At 32.6% G+C, this 15,262-nt stretch overlaps 1 protein-coding gene across 8 annotated transcripts; it reads right to left on the reverse strand.

The window, feature by feature from the left end:
• Positions 1 to 6,625: 6,625 nt before the first annotated feature.
• On the reverse strand, positions 6,626 to 14,366 carry LOC131068323 (uncharacterized). Of its 8 annotated transcripts, XR_009111982.2 has the most exons (5): positions 12,373 to 13,899; positions 11,956 to 12,093; positions 11,572 to 11,676; positions 7,376 to 7,848; positions 6,626 to 7,215 (listed from the first exon to the last, which is right to left on the reverse strand). XR_009111982.2 is itself a non-coding variant. In XM_058003500.2 (4 exons), exons 1-4 carry the CDS (start codon positions 13,982 to 13,984, stop codon positions 7,202 to 7,204), a joined length of 477 nt encoding a protein of 158 aa, XP_057859483.1. In that variant the 5' UTR covers positions 13,985 to 14,362; the 3' UTR covers positions 6,626 to 7,201. The 8 variants fall into 8 exon arrangements, 5 of the variants coding, with proteins under 5 accessions (XP_057859483.1, XP_057859484.1, XP_057859482.1 ...); XR_009111983.2 differs by lacking the exon at positions 11,572 to 11,676; XM_058003500.2 differs by lacking the exons at positions 11,572 to 11,676; positions 11,956 to 12,093; positions 12,373 to 13,899 and adding an exon at positions 13,906 to 14,362 and having other exon boundaries at positions 7,348 to 7,459; positions 7,577 to 7,848.
• Positions 14,367 to 15,262: the final 896 nt, after the last annotated feature.

The raw sequence follows: 15,262 nt of genomic DNA on the forward strand, positions 1-15,262 counted from the left end.
TTCGATGCGGTGAGCCTAGAGCTAGATCTCAATCGAGAGGAGCGAGCTTACAAAGACCCATATGGAGTCAGCCATGTTCAGAGGCATAGTGATGGATCAAGATCGGAGGAGCTCATCGAGGAGTCACTCACGATCTACTTCTACTCATTGTCATACACCCATGGGACCACCATGGCAAGGGCCAGAGGGCTCGAGTAGCCACCATCCTTGGAGATGGTGATGTAGAGGCCACATTTTGTATCTAGTGGCTATGATGTACGCAAAACCTTTATATATCTATATATATGATGATCTTTTGATGTCTCAAACTTGTCCCTTTAATTGCAAAACAATGTCTTTGATTAAAGTAACAAATTTGGTGATGTACATGTATGTCTAATTTAATTCCCATGTGATTGATTACTCGATATTGCCATGATTAAATCGATACATGTATGATTTAACTAAGTGTTTATTTAAATGCTACAAATGGTGATGAAATGTATTTATGTTAAACTGCATGACTAATGCGATCTAATTAATGCCCTAATTAAACATACATGATGTAACTTAACACAAAGTACATTACGAAAAATTGTATGATAAGATAGCATAACAAAATGTAAACTCCTAAGAAATTACATGATGAATTCAAGACAACCAAAATTAAAATAAAAAGTGACATAAATTTTGAAATGATTTTAACTAACTAACTATATATATAGTTGTTGATAAGACTTCATTCTTTAGATAGAAAATTCTATTTCTTTCTTTCAATTTTTTTTGTGTATTTATAACTTAAACATTATTGCATGAATTTCATTTTTTCAATTTTGATAAATACATTTTTTAAATAAATATTAAAGTGTGTGTGTATTGAAAACACAATTGTTTCTATGAGACTTCAACTTTTGCATAATCTATTTATCTAAAATAAAAATATATACATATACCATCCTCAGATAAATTCTTTTTATCTAATGCATCATATTTTTTATATTTTGTTAATAAATTTTAATATTTTTCTTGACGAGATATTCTCATATTTTGGGGTTTATAACTTACTTTTAATAAAAATAAAATATAAATAATAATTAAACTATTTAAAATATATATATTTTTAAAACTACATTTATATATCTACAAAAATTAATTTTATATTTAAAAAAAAATGTTATTTACATAAGTAGTTGTTAAAATAAGTTTTTCAAGTAATTTTATTTTTTTTGGTAAATTGATCTCATAGTGGTGCTACATATGCATTTAGTGAACACTTTTAATTAAAAAAGTTGTGACTATATTTGACTCAGCTAGAATTAATCTAACTAAATCGTATGTTTGACAAAAAAAATAGATTTTAGTTAGTAATGCTTAAATTCACCCATGTTAATAAGTTAGCCAAAAGTGTCACACAATTTTGTACTTTCTCTTAGAACCCTAATTATATAGACATTAATAACCTTATCCATAACCCCAAGCTTTATCCTATAACCCTAATTATAATAACATTAATAACCATAACCATAACACCAAGCTTTATCCTAAAACCCTAAGCCTAATTGTAATTGAACCATGTTTGAATTGTAAACATAATCACTTTCTCTTAGAACCCTAATTATATAGACATTAATAACCTTAGCCATAACCCCAAGCTTTATCCTAGAACCCTAATTATAATAACATTAATAACCATAACCATAACACCAAGCTTTATCCTAAAACCCTAAACCTAATTGTAATTGAACCCTGTTTGAATTGTAAACATAATCCTGATTGAACTACAACACTAACCATATTAGTAATACTAATTGAACCCTAACCCTAACCACAATAATAACACCAATTAAACCTAAATGTAATTGAACCCTAACCTTAATTGCACCCTAAATCTAATTGAACCCTAACCCTACTTTAATTGTAACCTAATGCTAAACACTAATTGAATCGTAATTCTAGTTGAAAGATAACCCTAACCCTAATTGAATAGTAACCCATACTTGACCTAATCAAACCCATATTTCATCTAACCCTAACTAGAACCTAACCCTTACCATAACTCAAATCTTTATTGTTGAACCCTAACCATATTCCAAATTAAACCTAACACTAAATGCATACTTACCCTAATTGAACTTTAGCCCTAACCCTTATTGAACTCAAACCTTAACTTTAATTAAATGCTTACCTCACTAAACCAAACTTTTAATCCTAATTGAACCCAAACTGTAATTGAACCCTAACCCTAATACTGACCCTTAACCTAATTGAACCTCAACGTTAACCCTAACTCAAAGTGAACCCTTACCAAAATTGAGCCCCAATTGCAAGCGTTAGTGAACACTTACCCTAATTGAATTGTAACCCTAACCCTAATCCTAACCAGGAACCCAAATTAAATTGTAACTCTAATTAAACCAAACCCCAACCCAAACACTAACACTAACCCTTAGCCTAATTGAATTGTAACCCTAACCCAAATTAAATAGAACTCTAACCCTAATTGAACTGTAACCCTTACCCTAACCCTAACCCTATTTAAACTTTACCCTAACCCTCACCCTAATTGAGACTTAAACCTAACCTTAATTGAACACTTACCCTTAGTAAACTCTAACCCTAACTCTAAATCATATTGAATCCAAACCCTAACCTTAATTGAACACTAACCCTAACCTTAATCATAATTTAACCCTTATTAAACTCTAAACCCTATTTAAATCCTAACCCTCACCCTTACCCTAACTCTAGCCTTGATTGAATCCTAATTAAATCATAAGTTGATTGAACCCTAATCCTAGTCCTAATTAAACCCTAAACATAACCCTATTTGAAGCTCAACCCTAACCTAAGCCAAATTGAACCATGGGCAACCTTGAGTGAGCACTTACCCTAACTAAACTCCAACCCTAACCTTAATTGAACTCTAACCCTAACCGTAATATCAATTAAATCCTAATTGAACCCTAACCTTAACCTTATTTGAACCCCATCCCTAACCTTAACCCCAAGCTTTATTATAGAACTCAAAACCCAAATTAAACCCTAATCCTAACCCTATGTGAACACTTACCCCAATTGAAATCTAACTCTAACCCTAATTGTAACCTAATTGTAATTGAACCATAACCCTAACCTTAGAACGTAATTGAATTGTAACCCTAACCCTAACACTAAGCATTAACCAAATTGAACCATAACCCTAAACCTAATTAAACCCTAACCCTAACCCTAACCCAAATTGAATTGTAATTAAACCTTAACCCTAATAGTAATTGAACACTAACCCTAAACTTGACTAAACAATTACCCTTATTGAACTGTATCCTTAACCCTAATTGAACTCTAACCATAACCTAAATTTAATGCTCACCCTAATTAAATCCTAACCTTGAACCCTAATTAAACCCTTGTCGTTACCCTAATTGAATCCTAACCCTAAGGGAACCTTGACCCTAACCCTATTTTAACCCCAACCCTAAGCTTTGTTGTAGAAATGCCTCTATTGAAACAAGAAATGTTTGTCATTGCTAAGATGCCAAAAGTTGTGGTCTCCATTGTTCTACTCGTGTGACTATGAATGGAACATGTCAAGGTGATTCCTTTCTTTTGAAGAGACCATGAGTGGTGAGTTTATAGCCACTCTTCCACTATCGTCCATTACAACTAAGAACACACCTTACCTTCTTACGTTGCAAATTCAAACTACCAAAAATGGAATAGACATCAATTTAAATCATAGGATATTTTTGTACATACATGCTCTTCCCATCTATATGCAATTGTAGAACACTTTTGAATGTAATTAAGTTTTTTTCTAAATTGTAAATAACCAAATCTTCATAAATTTTGTATATTTCTATAACAATGGTGTAACTTTTGGTAGAGGCCAAAAACCTTTTATTGATAGCAATGCACCTAGTGAGCTAGCCATACAATTTATCCACTTATAAGCATATGTAGAGTTGTTTGAACACATTTAATTTAATAAACACAACTATTTGATGCAATATCAGGTGAATGATTTGGTGTTTGTCCACCACAACCTTTGACTTAGGTTTGGAGAAAGTTCAAGGTTAGATATGTTGCAATTGATAATCACTTATAATTTATAGAGTGGTTATAAATTTTTGTTTAAGGCTCACTCTAATTGAGCCCTAAACCTAACCACTATAAATTTTTATAAATTATTTTGTATGCACAACTAATGTTTGAATCCAATTTGACAAAATCAAGAAGAGGAATAAATGACCTAGTTTTGAATGATATTTTTTTTTATTTCTTAAATAAAATAGAGATTGATCCTATGTAGATTGATTGAATTAAGAGAGTCTATACCCCTAAGCTTCAATAAAAAGACCCACAAAAAAAAACTCTAGTGTAACATACTTCACAACAATAAGAGTCATCGATTCACAACATTTTTTCAGATATTTTATGCTCAAAATTAAACCATGCAGTTGCAAAAGGTTACTACATAACAATAAATTATCATAATATTTTACTCTGCATTGTATAATATATTCAATAATTTAAAATTTAATAAATAAACAAATATTTGTGTTCTAAACTCTCATTTCTCTTTACCTTAATGTAATTAGTGACTACATTGCTTTTATATTTTAGAAAGAAATAAGTTTATTTATTTTCCATATCTTTAGAATTTCCAATTAAATTTGTTTATTCATGAAGAATTGTATTTGGGATTTTACTTCCTTGAGTTGTTAGTTGATTTTTTGTCTTATTGTTTGCAACCTCTTAGCACTGTGCATATTTCTTCTCATTCCACTTATTTCTGCATCTTTATAGGAAACAACCTCATAGCATTGTGCATATTTCTTCTCATTCCACTTATTTCTGCATCTTTATAGGCTCCACCATCATTTTGATCTGTTGGAGAATGGTTTGGTGTTGATGTAGTATTCCTTCCATCCTTTGGTTTGTTACAGATACTTATTATTTTGATTTGTTAAACAAATTTGACTCTTTATGTGTGATTCATTTTGTGGGTGTGTGTATGGATACATTCATGTGATCCATGTTATTGGACTATTTTATGATGCTTATATGTTTTAAAACATGATTACTATTATGTTTTATTTGAGAACATATTGATGTTAGTGATGATATATTTATGACTTGGATTATATATTGACAGTTCATTATGATGCTTGATGAGATGTTAATCGATGTTCTGATATTATTATTTGATTATTGATGATATTGATGCTTATGGATTATCCCTTGTCATTTAGTTCATGCTTAGATGTGTTGCTTAATAATGATGTTAGGGAACCCATAGAAGAATATGTATGGATAGTGTATATAAGTCTTCCGCTAAATAATATAATATATCATTGTGTTGAGTTGAGAGATTGTTTAGTGTCTTACATTCTTTTTAAAAAAAAGTTATTTTTGCTATGTTATTCTAGTGCTTAACCGTATTTCCTCTAGATTTCTTGACGGGGCATTACAGTTGGACTACCATATCCCCACAGACCTTAATCAAATCACATGCACCCAAAAAACTCTCCTTATCTTTTCTGCAAAAGTTATATTCCTAGTGATTTTCTATCTAGCAGATAGTTAGGCTTATGATTCCTTGAAGGATCCTTTTTCATTTGCGTCTCTAATTCCCCTCGTTTAGCTTTCCTTTCATTTTCTCAGCTTGTATCATGCTGTTTCCAGTTAATTGCTGTAGCTTTTCTCCATCTCTAACTCAAGGAAATAGATATTGTATATCATTCTTCCCTCGTTCTGATCATTCACGTATATGACCATCGTCCTTCGTTGCTAGGACTTCAGCTCTTTAATTAATAAATCCTGCTCTTTTTTCACTTGTGTTATCTCTTGGCTTGCCATTTAAGTTTGCAACGCTAGTTTTTCCCCTCTTTACATTTTTGGTTCCACTCTATTAAAGTCCTTGATTATCTTTAGTTTCCTGAAGAAACTGGCCCACCAAATTTTGCATTACAATCATTGTTTAGCAGTGACAAACATTTCAGTTTTCTTCGATTACACTAATCTTATGATCCAAAAACACACAACTCTGAGGATTCGTTATTTCACCTAACAGCCCGAATAATAGTCTTGCAAAGGATTCAAACAGAGTACCCTCAATCCAAAGAGACCTTTTTTACCATAGCCCACAACTTGTATTTATTATTTTATCCTGTTTATATCCTCACGGTCACAGTCCCTGCATCTATGCGAGTACTGTAATGTTACTCCTTTAAATAATTTTCCTCTGGCCACAATGATGACTGATGCATTAACCTTACTTATTGCATTCCACGGGGAAATTTTGTGGATTGAAGCAGACCAAATGATTGGAAAACAACTATATAGTATAAAAAAGACTTGCGTATGGAGCTGTTGTAATGCAGGCAATCTGTTTGGAAGATTTATACCTGCAGCTGTCTCGGAAAGGATACACTTTTTCAGCGATTTCACAGTAAAAAATTTTAAGTGGATTTGTGGTGTAACCAAGCTGGCATGTTTAATTCTTTGTTGGAACAGTCAAAACCTATAATTTTGATCCCACCAAACGTGAGCAACTTGCTGTGATTGATTCAGACAAATCTAACATTCAAATCAATAAGACTTGTAGACTTAAGAGTGAGAACATATTTTGTAGCTAACTAAACTCTTCAAAAAACCTAAATCCTGATTGATTATAATTTAACAGCTTCACTCTTCAACGGTCTGCTTTTGTGTTTCGTAACATACACATAACACCATTGTAATATGCTTACTGCAGGTGTTAGACAGAGACACAAACACACAAATTTTTGGGCTTCAACTTGCACTTTAGGTTTACATAAATATATACATCTCTTTCTCAATAACTTAACATTACCTTTTCTTCCAATTTTCTAAGATTTTATAATCAATCAACTGCCTCCATTCTTCTATTATTACTCATCGCTCATTTCTATCTAATAATACTCAAAGGCCGGAACGAGGTGCCCAGCTGCTCTTGTTTGCATACAACTAACTTTCAAACGTAATTCTTAAATCTGAACAGTGTGAAAATTTTCACCATAAAGAATCCGAACAAAAGGAATGTATTACACAGCTATATGCCATTTATGTATGGATAAAAGAACTGCTACAAGGCGATGTCAGAAGTAGATCTCGGACTTGGCATTATTAGCTTTGACGTTATTTCCAGTCTTCCCCGCCTTCACCACTTTTTTGCTTCCACATATCTTCTCAAGTCTTGTCAACTGTTCCAATCTGTGTAGAAAGTAAACGCTTAAACATTCGGCATGTTGTTTCATATTTCGGACATCAAAAACTTTAAATAACAAACAACTGTCACACACCGGAAAGTCTACAAATATCTTATAAATGGAAACTCTTTTTAACCAAATAAATATTGAACGAGCACAATTACCAGCCGAACCATATTGTACGGGACTGTGTGCCTCTGCTCTAAGCTGTTTAGAATGAATCTGCACCTTAGACGTTCAGATGAATCCTTAAGTAAACAACATAGACATGAATGAGAAAACAAGTTATAGGAATGAGTGGCGCTTGTCAGAGGTAAAAAGCAATAACATGATGACATTTCTTTAATAAAGCATGGGCTATATACAGCAGAGGGGTAAGATAGGTTGTTGGAAGAGACAAAAGGCCTGCGAACACCACTGAAGAAGGATATGGCGTCCATCTGTCGCACTGAATCCAGAAGTATAGTGTGTTTGACTCGCCCAGCAGCATGGATTGGATAAGAAGTGTGATACTTTGTCTGTGGCGTACACAAGGTGGATAGCTTTCTTGCAGAGTAGCCTTGGCTCTGGAGTTGCAAGAGGGAAATAATGTAATGCCATTCTTGTGGAGCTGCTGCTATGTTGTGAGGGTAGAGAGCTGAGAAAACAAAGAAGAAGAAGATAGATTACCAAGATATATTGTGTTATGTTGATGCAAAAAAGCTCACATAATCAAATCCAGAAGCTCATACAGAAGATATATTGTGTTACACTTCCTGATGGATATAATCAATATGACAAAATTGAAAAAAATAAGAGCAACCAAGGGTGGCTATTACACAACCTGCAGACTGTGTATTTTTGGACCTCCAAAAGAGGAAAGTGTTGAGTATGCAGCATAACCAGCATAAGACTAATCCCTCACTCGCACGATGTAATTATGTGAAACTCACCAAACCACATATCCAATTTGGCACAGAGAAACGATCAAGATAAAATTGTTGATGATCTTTCAAAACTTAGCCTTGCCTGAAGACACAATAGGCACTTCCTAATGGCATGTTTGTCACTCAAGTTTGTATCTTTACGTTCTAGGCATGCCAAAGTGCTACGTAGCACTTAAGTTTTAATTTTCAACATTTAGGCACAATTTTATACTGACGAAGCCACTCTAGGTGGGCACCTGTTTGAATTAAGCCAGTTTTAGAAGGTTCAGGTGGAGAAAAGGTTTGGCTCTGCCATTCACAAAGTAAACCTGAATTAGAATTTAAGTACTGGGCACAAAAAACTATTGACTCAAACCCAGCTTGACGTGCACCTTATGAGACTATGTCATGTTGAAGTAAATAGGGTGGACACTTTTTAGTTATGAAAGGAAAATAAAACAAATCTAACCTAAAACAACTAATAGAATACAAACATGACAAAGTGTGCACCCTATTTACTTCAACATGGCAAAGTCTCATAAGGTAGAATCATTAGATTAGGCAGGCAATATCACCATTAATTGCAGGAATGTCCAGAATTCTCATTTTCACAATAAACCATTTTATAGACATTTCAAGCTCTCTTTTATCTTTTAAAAGAAAACTTATTTCTTGGAGATTGATCAAACTGCCAACATTTTCTTTATTTAAGAATTCACTCCTTCAATAAATGGGGAGACGAAATACAATCTCATTGTCCAAGATTGAATTCCCAACATCTTTTATATTCGATTATTCAATCTCTTCACTAGATGACCAAAACCAATCTGAACTCATTGTCATCAAATTCAAGAGCTTTGATATTCCCTTGGGCATATGGCTGAAGAAGCTCTTGTGAGCAGTCTTCTACATCAAGATAAGAAAGACACTTGAGTTTACCTACCCACTCAGGTAGATGTAGTCTACAGCGATATCTTCCAAAGATGCCGGTCCTGGTACGGGAACGAGAATGGGCACGCCGGTAGACATTTCCCAGGTACAGGTTTGGATTTGCTTATATATACAGTAATGCTCAATAAAACTATAATTTCTAATTTTATATAATATTAAAAATAAACAAAAACAGTAATACATTGAATAATTTTCATTTGGAAAGCCCAGCAAACCTATTCTTTGGACCAAGTAATGCGAGTAACCATCTGAAAGACCGAGATATGTAATTGACAGGTTGCAAGCATAAAATTATCAGAGTCGAGAAAAAGATATAAATTCTTAAACATAACGGGCAGAGATGTCCTTCACCGACCGAAATAATTTAATAGTCTTTTTAAAGGTACCTAAAATGAAAAATCCTTTAAATATATTGTTTCATTTTGTTGGAAGATATGTATCAGTTCAACAAGACTTTGATTAGTCTTATTAAAAAAATGATCTAGAACTCAATCTAACACTGCAGGGCTATGAATAGCATTAAAAGAAAACAATTTAGAATTTAATTTTACACAGAATGGCTAGGGAATAGCTTTAGCATAGTTCAACCATACGATGCATATTTAGGAATAGCATTTAAGAGAAGCAAAATATCTATTTGCACTTAGCATTGCCCTTCAAAGTTCAAACAATAGAACCATATTCACAATCATAGAAATTTACACCAACTTGACATTTCACTGTCTTATGGTGTCTATTTATCGTCTGCATTGATGGTGTGCATTTTAAAACTAATAGTTCTGCCTGGGTTTGCCCAGAGTCAGCCAGGGACACCCTGGGTACAAAAGAACCCACACAACTGGACCCTTACGGGTACGCAGGGGGGTTCTGAAGAACACCACAATATAGATATTTTCAAAATCTTAAGAAGTTTCAAATATTCGACACAGGTTGAAAATGTAGAGATGATAATGCTGCTCAAATCAACTTTGCAAATCTTAGACAAGAAGTTAACAGAGACAAATTTTGATATTAGACTTGCAGTTCAAGTTTATTTTAAAAATGTACATCTCTTTCTCAAAAAAGTTTGTTCCATTACCTTATCTCTTTCAATTTTTTATAATCATTTGCCGCCTCCATTCTACTATTATCAATCACCACTCTTAAATCTCATAAAAATCTATGAGGGGGAACTGAGCGCTCAGCTGCTCTTGTTTACACATAACTAACTGTTAAATTCTGTTGTGAAAACCAAACATTGTGAAAAAATTTCACAATAACAAATCTGAACAAAAGGCTCTTACACAACTATATGTCATATATAGATAGATAAATAAAAAGGCTGCTACGTGTTGACGTCAGAAACAGAACTTAACCTGGGCATTATTAGCTTTTACTTTCTTCCAATCTTTCTCACCTTCCTTTACCCTCTCCTCTAACTCAAACTTCTATATTTCCACATCACATCCTCGAGTCTTGTCAGCCACTCCAATCCATCTAGAGATAAAAATTCAAACAGCCAGCATGTTGTTTATCATTTGGGGCATCCAAAACAATTCAAATAACAAACAACCCGCTGTTTGTTTACTTTTGAACCTCCAAAAAAAAATGTTAGGAATATGCAGCATAACCAGCTTAGAATAATCCCTGACTCGCACAATGTAAATTATGTGAGACTTACCAAACCACATATTCAACTTGGCAAGGAGAAACGATAAAGGTAAAGTTGTTAAAGATCTCTTATAATATCACCCTCCATTACAAGGATGTCCAAAATTCTCATTTTCACAATGACACCATTTTCTACACATTTCAAGCACTATTTATCTTTTTAAAGAACTTATTTCTTGGGCATCGGTCAAATTGTCAATATCATTTACATTTAAGAATTCACTCTCTTTAACGAGAAAAATAATGATTTCATTGTCCAAGATTAAATTGTCAACATCTTTTATATTTAATTATTTAATCCTTCAATAGATAGTTGGAACCAATCTTTTGATCTCATTATCCACAAATTTAAGAGCTTTGATATTCCCTTCAGCGTTTTAATGTGAAGAAATTCTTATGAGTAGCCTTATCCATCAAAATGGCAGACATTTGAATTTGAGTTTACCCATCAACTCACCTAGATGTTGCAGTCTACTGCAAAATATTCAAAACCTTGAAAAAATTCAAATATTTAACACTTTTGACAATGTTAAGATAATAGTGTTACTAAAATGAACTTTGCAAGTCTTAGACAAAGAAATTAACAAATTAAATTTTGGATTTAGAATTATAAAAATGTTCATCTCCTTCTCAACAAATTCTGTTCTTTTACCGCTTTTAAAGATTTTATAATCAATTTGCTGCCTCCATTCTACCATTGTTAGTCACCACTCATTTCTATCTAATAAAACTCAAGGCAGGAACTGAGTGCTCAGCTATTCTTGTTTGCCTATAAGTAACTCTTAAATACAATTATAAAATCAAAACAGATAGCAAAAACTTTCACAATAAGAATTCTGAATAAGAGATCTTACACAAATATATGTCATATTTGAAGTAGATTTCAGCCTGGGCATTATCAGCTTTGATTTTATTGCAAATCTTCCTCGCTTTCCTTTACCCTTTCCTCTAACTCAACGCTTGATTAACAAAATAAATTTTGGATTTAGAATTATAAAAATGTTCATCTCCTTCTCAACAAATTCTGTTCTTTTACCTCTTTTAAAGATTTTATAATCAATTTGCTGCCTCCATTCTACCATTGTTAGTCACCACTCATTTCTATCTAATAAAACTCAAGGCAGGAACTGAGTGCTCAGCTATTCTTGTTTGCCTATAAGTAACTCTTAAATACAATTATATAATCAAAACAGATAGCAAAAACTTTCACAATAAGAATTCTGAATAAGAGATCTTACACAAATATATGTCATATTTGAAAGGATTAAAAAGCTGCTACATGTTGCGTCAGAAGTAGATTTCAGCCTGGGCATTATCAGCTTTGATTTTATTCCAAATCTTCCTCGCTTTCCTTTACCCTTTCCTCTAACTCAACGCTTGATTAACAAAATAAATTTTGGATTTAGAATTATAAAAATGTTCATCTCCTTCTCAACAAATTCTGTTCTTTTACCGCTTTTAAAGATTTTATAATCAATTTGCTGCCTCCATTCTACCATTGTTAGTCACCACTCATTTCTATCTAATAAAACTCAAGGCAGGAACTGAGTGCTCAGCTATTCTTGTTTGCCTATAAGTAACTCTTAAATACAATTATAAAATCAAAACAGATAGCAAAAACTTTCACAATAAGAATTCTGAATAAGAGATCTTACACAAATATATGTCATATTTAAAAGGATTAAAAAGCTGCTACAAGTTGCGTCAGAAGTAGATTTCAGCCTGGGCATCATCAGCTTTGATTTTATTCCAAATCTTCCTCGCTTTCCTTTACCCTTTCCTCTAACTCATCGCTTGTTTGCTTCTACATATCTCCTCAATTCTTGTTAACCGTTGCAATCCGTTTGAACACAAAAGCTTAAACAGCCAGCACGTTGTTTGTTATTTGAAGGATTAAAAACTTCAAATAACAAACAACCTGCTGGCTGTTTATTTTTGGACCTCCAAAAACAAACTGATGAATAATCTCTGACTTACACAATGTAAGTTATGTGAGAACCATCAAATCACATATCCAACTTGGCATTAGAAACAACTCAGATAAAGATGTTGAAGATTTTTCATAATATTTGTTTTCTCTTGGAACGCCATATATCACCCTCTGTTGCATATGTGAGAATCATCAAATCACATATCCAACTTGGCACTGAGAAACAATCCAGATAAAAACGCCAGATATCACCCTCTGTTGCATATGTGAGAACCATCAAATCACATATCCAACTTGGCACTGAGAAACAACTCAGATAAAGATGTTGAAGATTTTTCATAACATTTATTTTCTCTTGGAATGCCAGATATCACCCTCCGTTGCAGGACTGTTCAGAATTCTCAGATCCACATGACACCATTTTTTACACATTTCAAGTGCTGTTCTTCTTTTAAGAGAAAATTGAAGTCTTCAAGATCAATCAAACTCTCAACATCTTTTACATTAATTCATTTTCTTCAATAGGTAGTGAGAAGAAATATGATCTCATTGTCCAAGATTAAATTGCCAACATATTTTACATTTGATTATTCAATTTCGTCAACAGATAATCAAAACCAATCTGATCTAATTTGTCTTCAAACTTGAGCTTTGATATTTCCTTAGGCATATGATCATAAAGAAACTCTTGTATCCAGTCTTTTACATCAAGATGGAAAAGATATTTAAGTTCACTTATCCATTCAAATATAGCTTATCCATTCAAGCAGATGTTAAATGATATTTGAATACACTTATCCACTCAAGTAGAAGATGCGATCTACTTCAATAAATTCAAGACTTTGAGAAGTTTCAATTATGCAACACATTTTGGCAAGGTAGAGATGATAGTGCTGCTAAAATCAACTGGCAAAGTCAAGAATCTAAAAGTACTCTTACAATGAGACCAAGACTATGAGATGATAAAATCCATAGAGAGTGTACCAAACTGAAACTCCATATATTTCCACCAAAACCATTTCAAACTGATGTAAATAATTTAACCCAATATCTCACTGTTATTTTTCATTTCATTGTGGCATAAATCCTTCCGCTATCCACAGGTAGATGAAATGATAAATAACAAAGCAAGATTTGAGATGGAAAGAAAGAGATCAGCATGCCAAAAATATACACTTTCTTAGAATTTCAAGATGTATGGTAGCCATTTGCTCCCAAAACAATCTGTCATCTCTATTAATGGCGAGTGGCAACTTACCGCATTCCTGTGTGATTTGATGGAATGTTTTTCCCAGTTCGCCCCTTCCCACGAGGGCAACACAATCTGATAAATTCATCCGCCTTATGCTCCACAATATCTCTCACTTCCTGCTGCCATTCTTCCACATACAGATCTTGCGCTCTTAGTTGATTTGCAGCTTGCAGATAACCACATAAATAGCTGAGCTTCTTCTCCAACCATTCAAAGCCCTCTTTTAAGATGAGCAACAGTATTACCCCATCCAATACTTGCTGGTCCACGGCAAGCCTTGATGCCATCTGTAACCGAAATTGCTAATGCATACAACTCAAACTAAGATATGCTCAGAGCAATCGTGAATTCCAATCACATATAACAGATAAGGGATAAATTTGATCCCTTAGGGTTTCAAGAGTTTTGAGATTAAAAAAGTTAGTCCATTCTAAACACATATGACAGACAAGGGACAAATTTGATCCCTTAGGGTTTCTAGAGTTTTGAGATAAAAAGAGATTAAATTAAAAAAAAACTATCGCAATTATTAATCTGAGGCTTTGGTTTACGTATGGCTTTAAGGCTTTAAGGTCAAAATAAGATGTTTAAGTTTTATCAAATTAATATTGTTATTTTTTAAAAAAAATTCGTTAAAGCTTTAAAATTAAATTTTATATCATTGGATTAAGAACTCTAGTTTAATTGATTATTATGCATATATAATCCTTCAAATCATTTTTCTACTTTTTTTTAGATTCTACATTTTAGAAGTTTTCTACTATAAAGTCTATTATATGATGTTATATATGAGAAAATGATTTTAGTGGTATTTTCCATTCTTTAAATTTATATTTGCTAAGGTCTTCAAAGTGAAATTCACACTCAAGACTTTCATAAGTTATCAAAACAACTAAATTTAGGTTATCTTTGAGACCTTTTCAATGCATAGAACTAGTTTAGTTTTCATCTAAGATGTAAGACCTATGATCAAGTTGGGTGCCAAAATTAAATTTCACATAATAAATTGTGATTTTGTAGTTAATTTGACCTTATTTAATTGTAGACACCTAAATTTGATTAATCTAATTAATTGAATTTAGCTATCTCGAATGCTTGTAAATTAAATAAACACATTATTTAATTAATTAGTGTTTCCTCCCTCTAGTTAATTAATTTTATTAATTACGCTATAATCTTCTTTTAATTAATTATTTGACAAACCATAAATCATTTAATTAATTAAACCCTATCCCTTCTTCTATTAAATAAATAAAATGCATAATTTGAGTATTTAATTCACTTTTGTCCTTTTCCTCTTTATCCATTATAGAATTAAAATTAATTAAATTAATCATATTTCCTCGTGTGTCTCCTAACCTAA

This window comes from Cryptomeria japonica, chromosome 11 (genome assembly GCF_030272615.1).
Source record: "Cryptomeria japonica chromosome 11, Sugi_1.0, whole genome shotgun sequence".
NCBI lineage: Eukaryota > Viridiplantae > Streptophyta > Pinopsida > Cupressales > Cupressaceae > Cryptomeria > Cryptomeria japonica.

Bases quoted from the DNA above. Each gene is read 5' to 3' on its own strand.
- LOC131068323 (XM_058003499.2), bottom strand. From the start codon at position 13,984: ATGAATTTATCAGATTGTGTTGCCCTCGTGGGAAGGGGCGAACTGGGA. The intron at 7,849-13,905 runs GTAAGTTGCCAC...TTGTTTTCTCAG, and splicing joins TCAAATCACACAGGAATGCG to CTCTCTACCCTCACAACATA.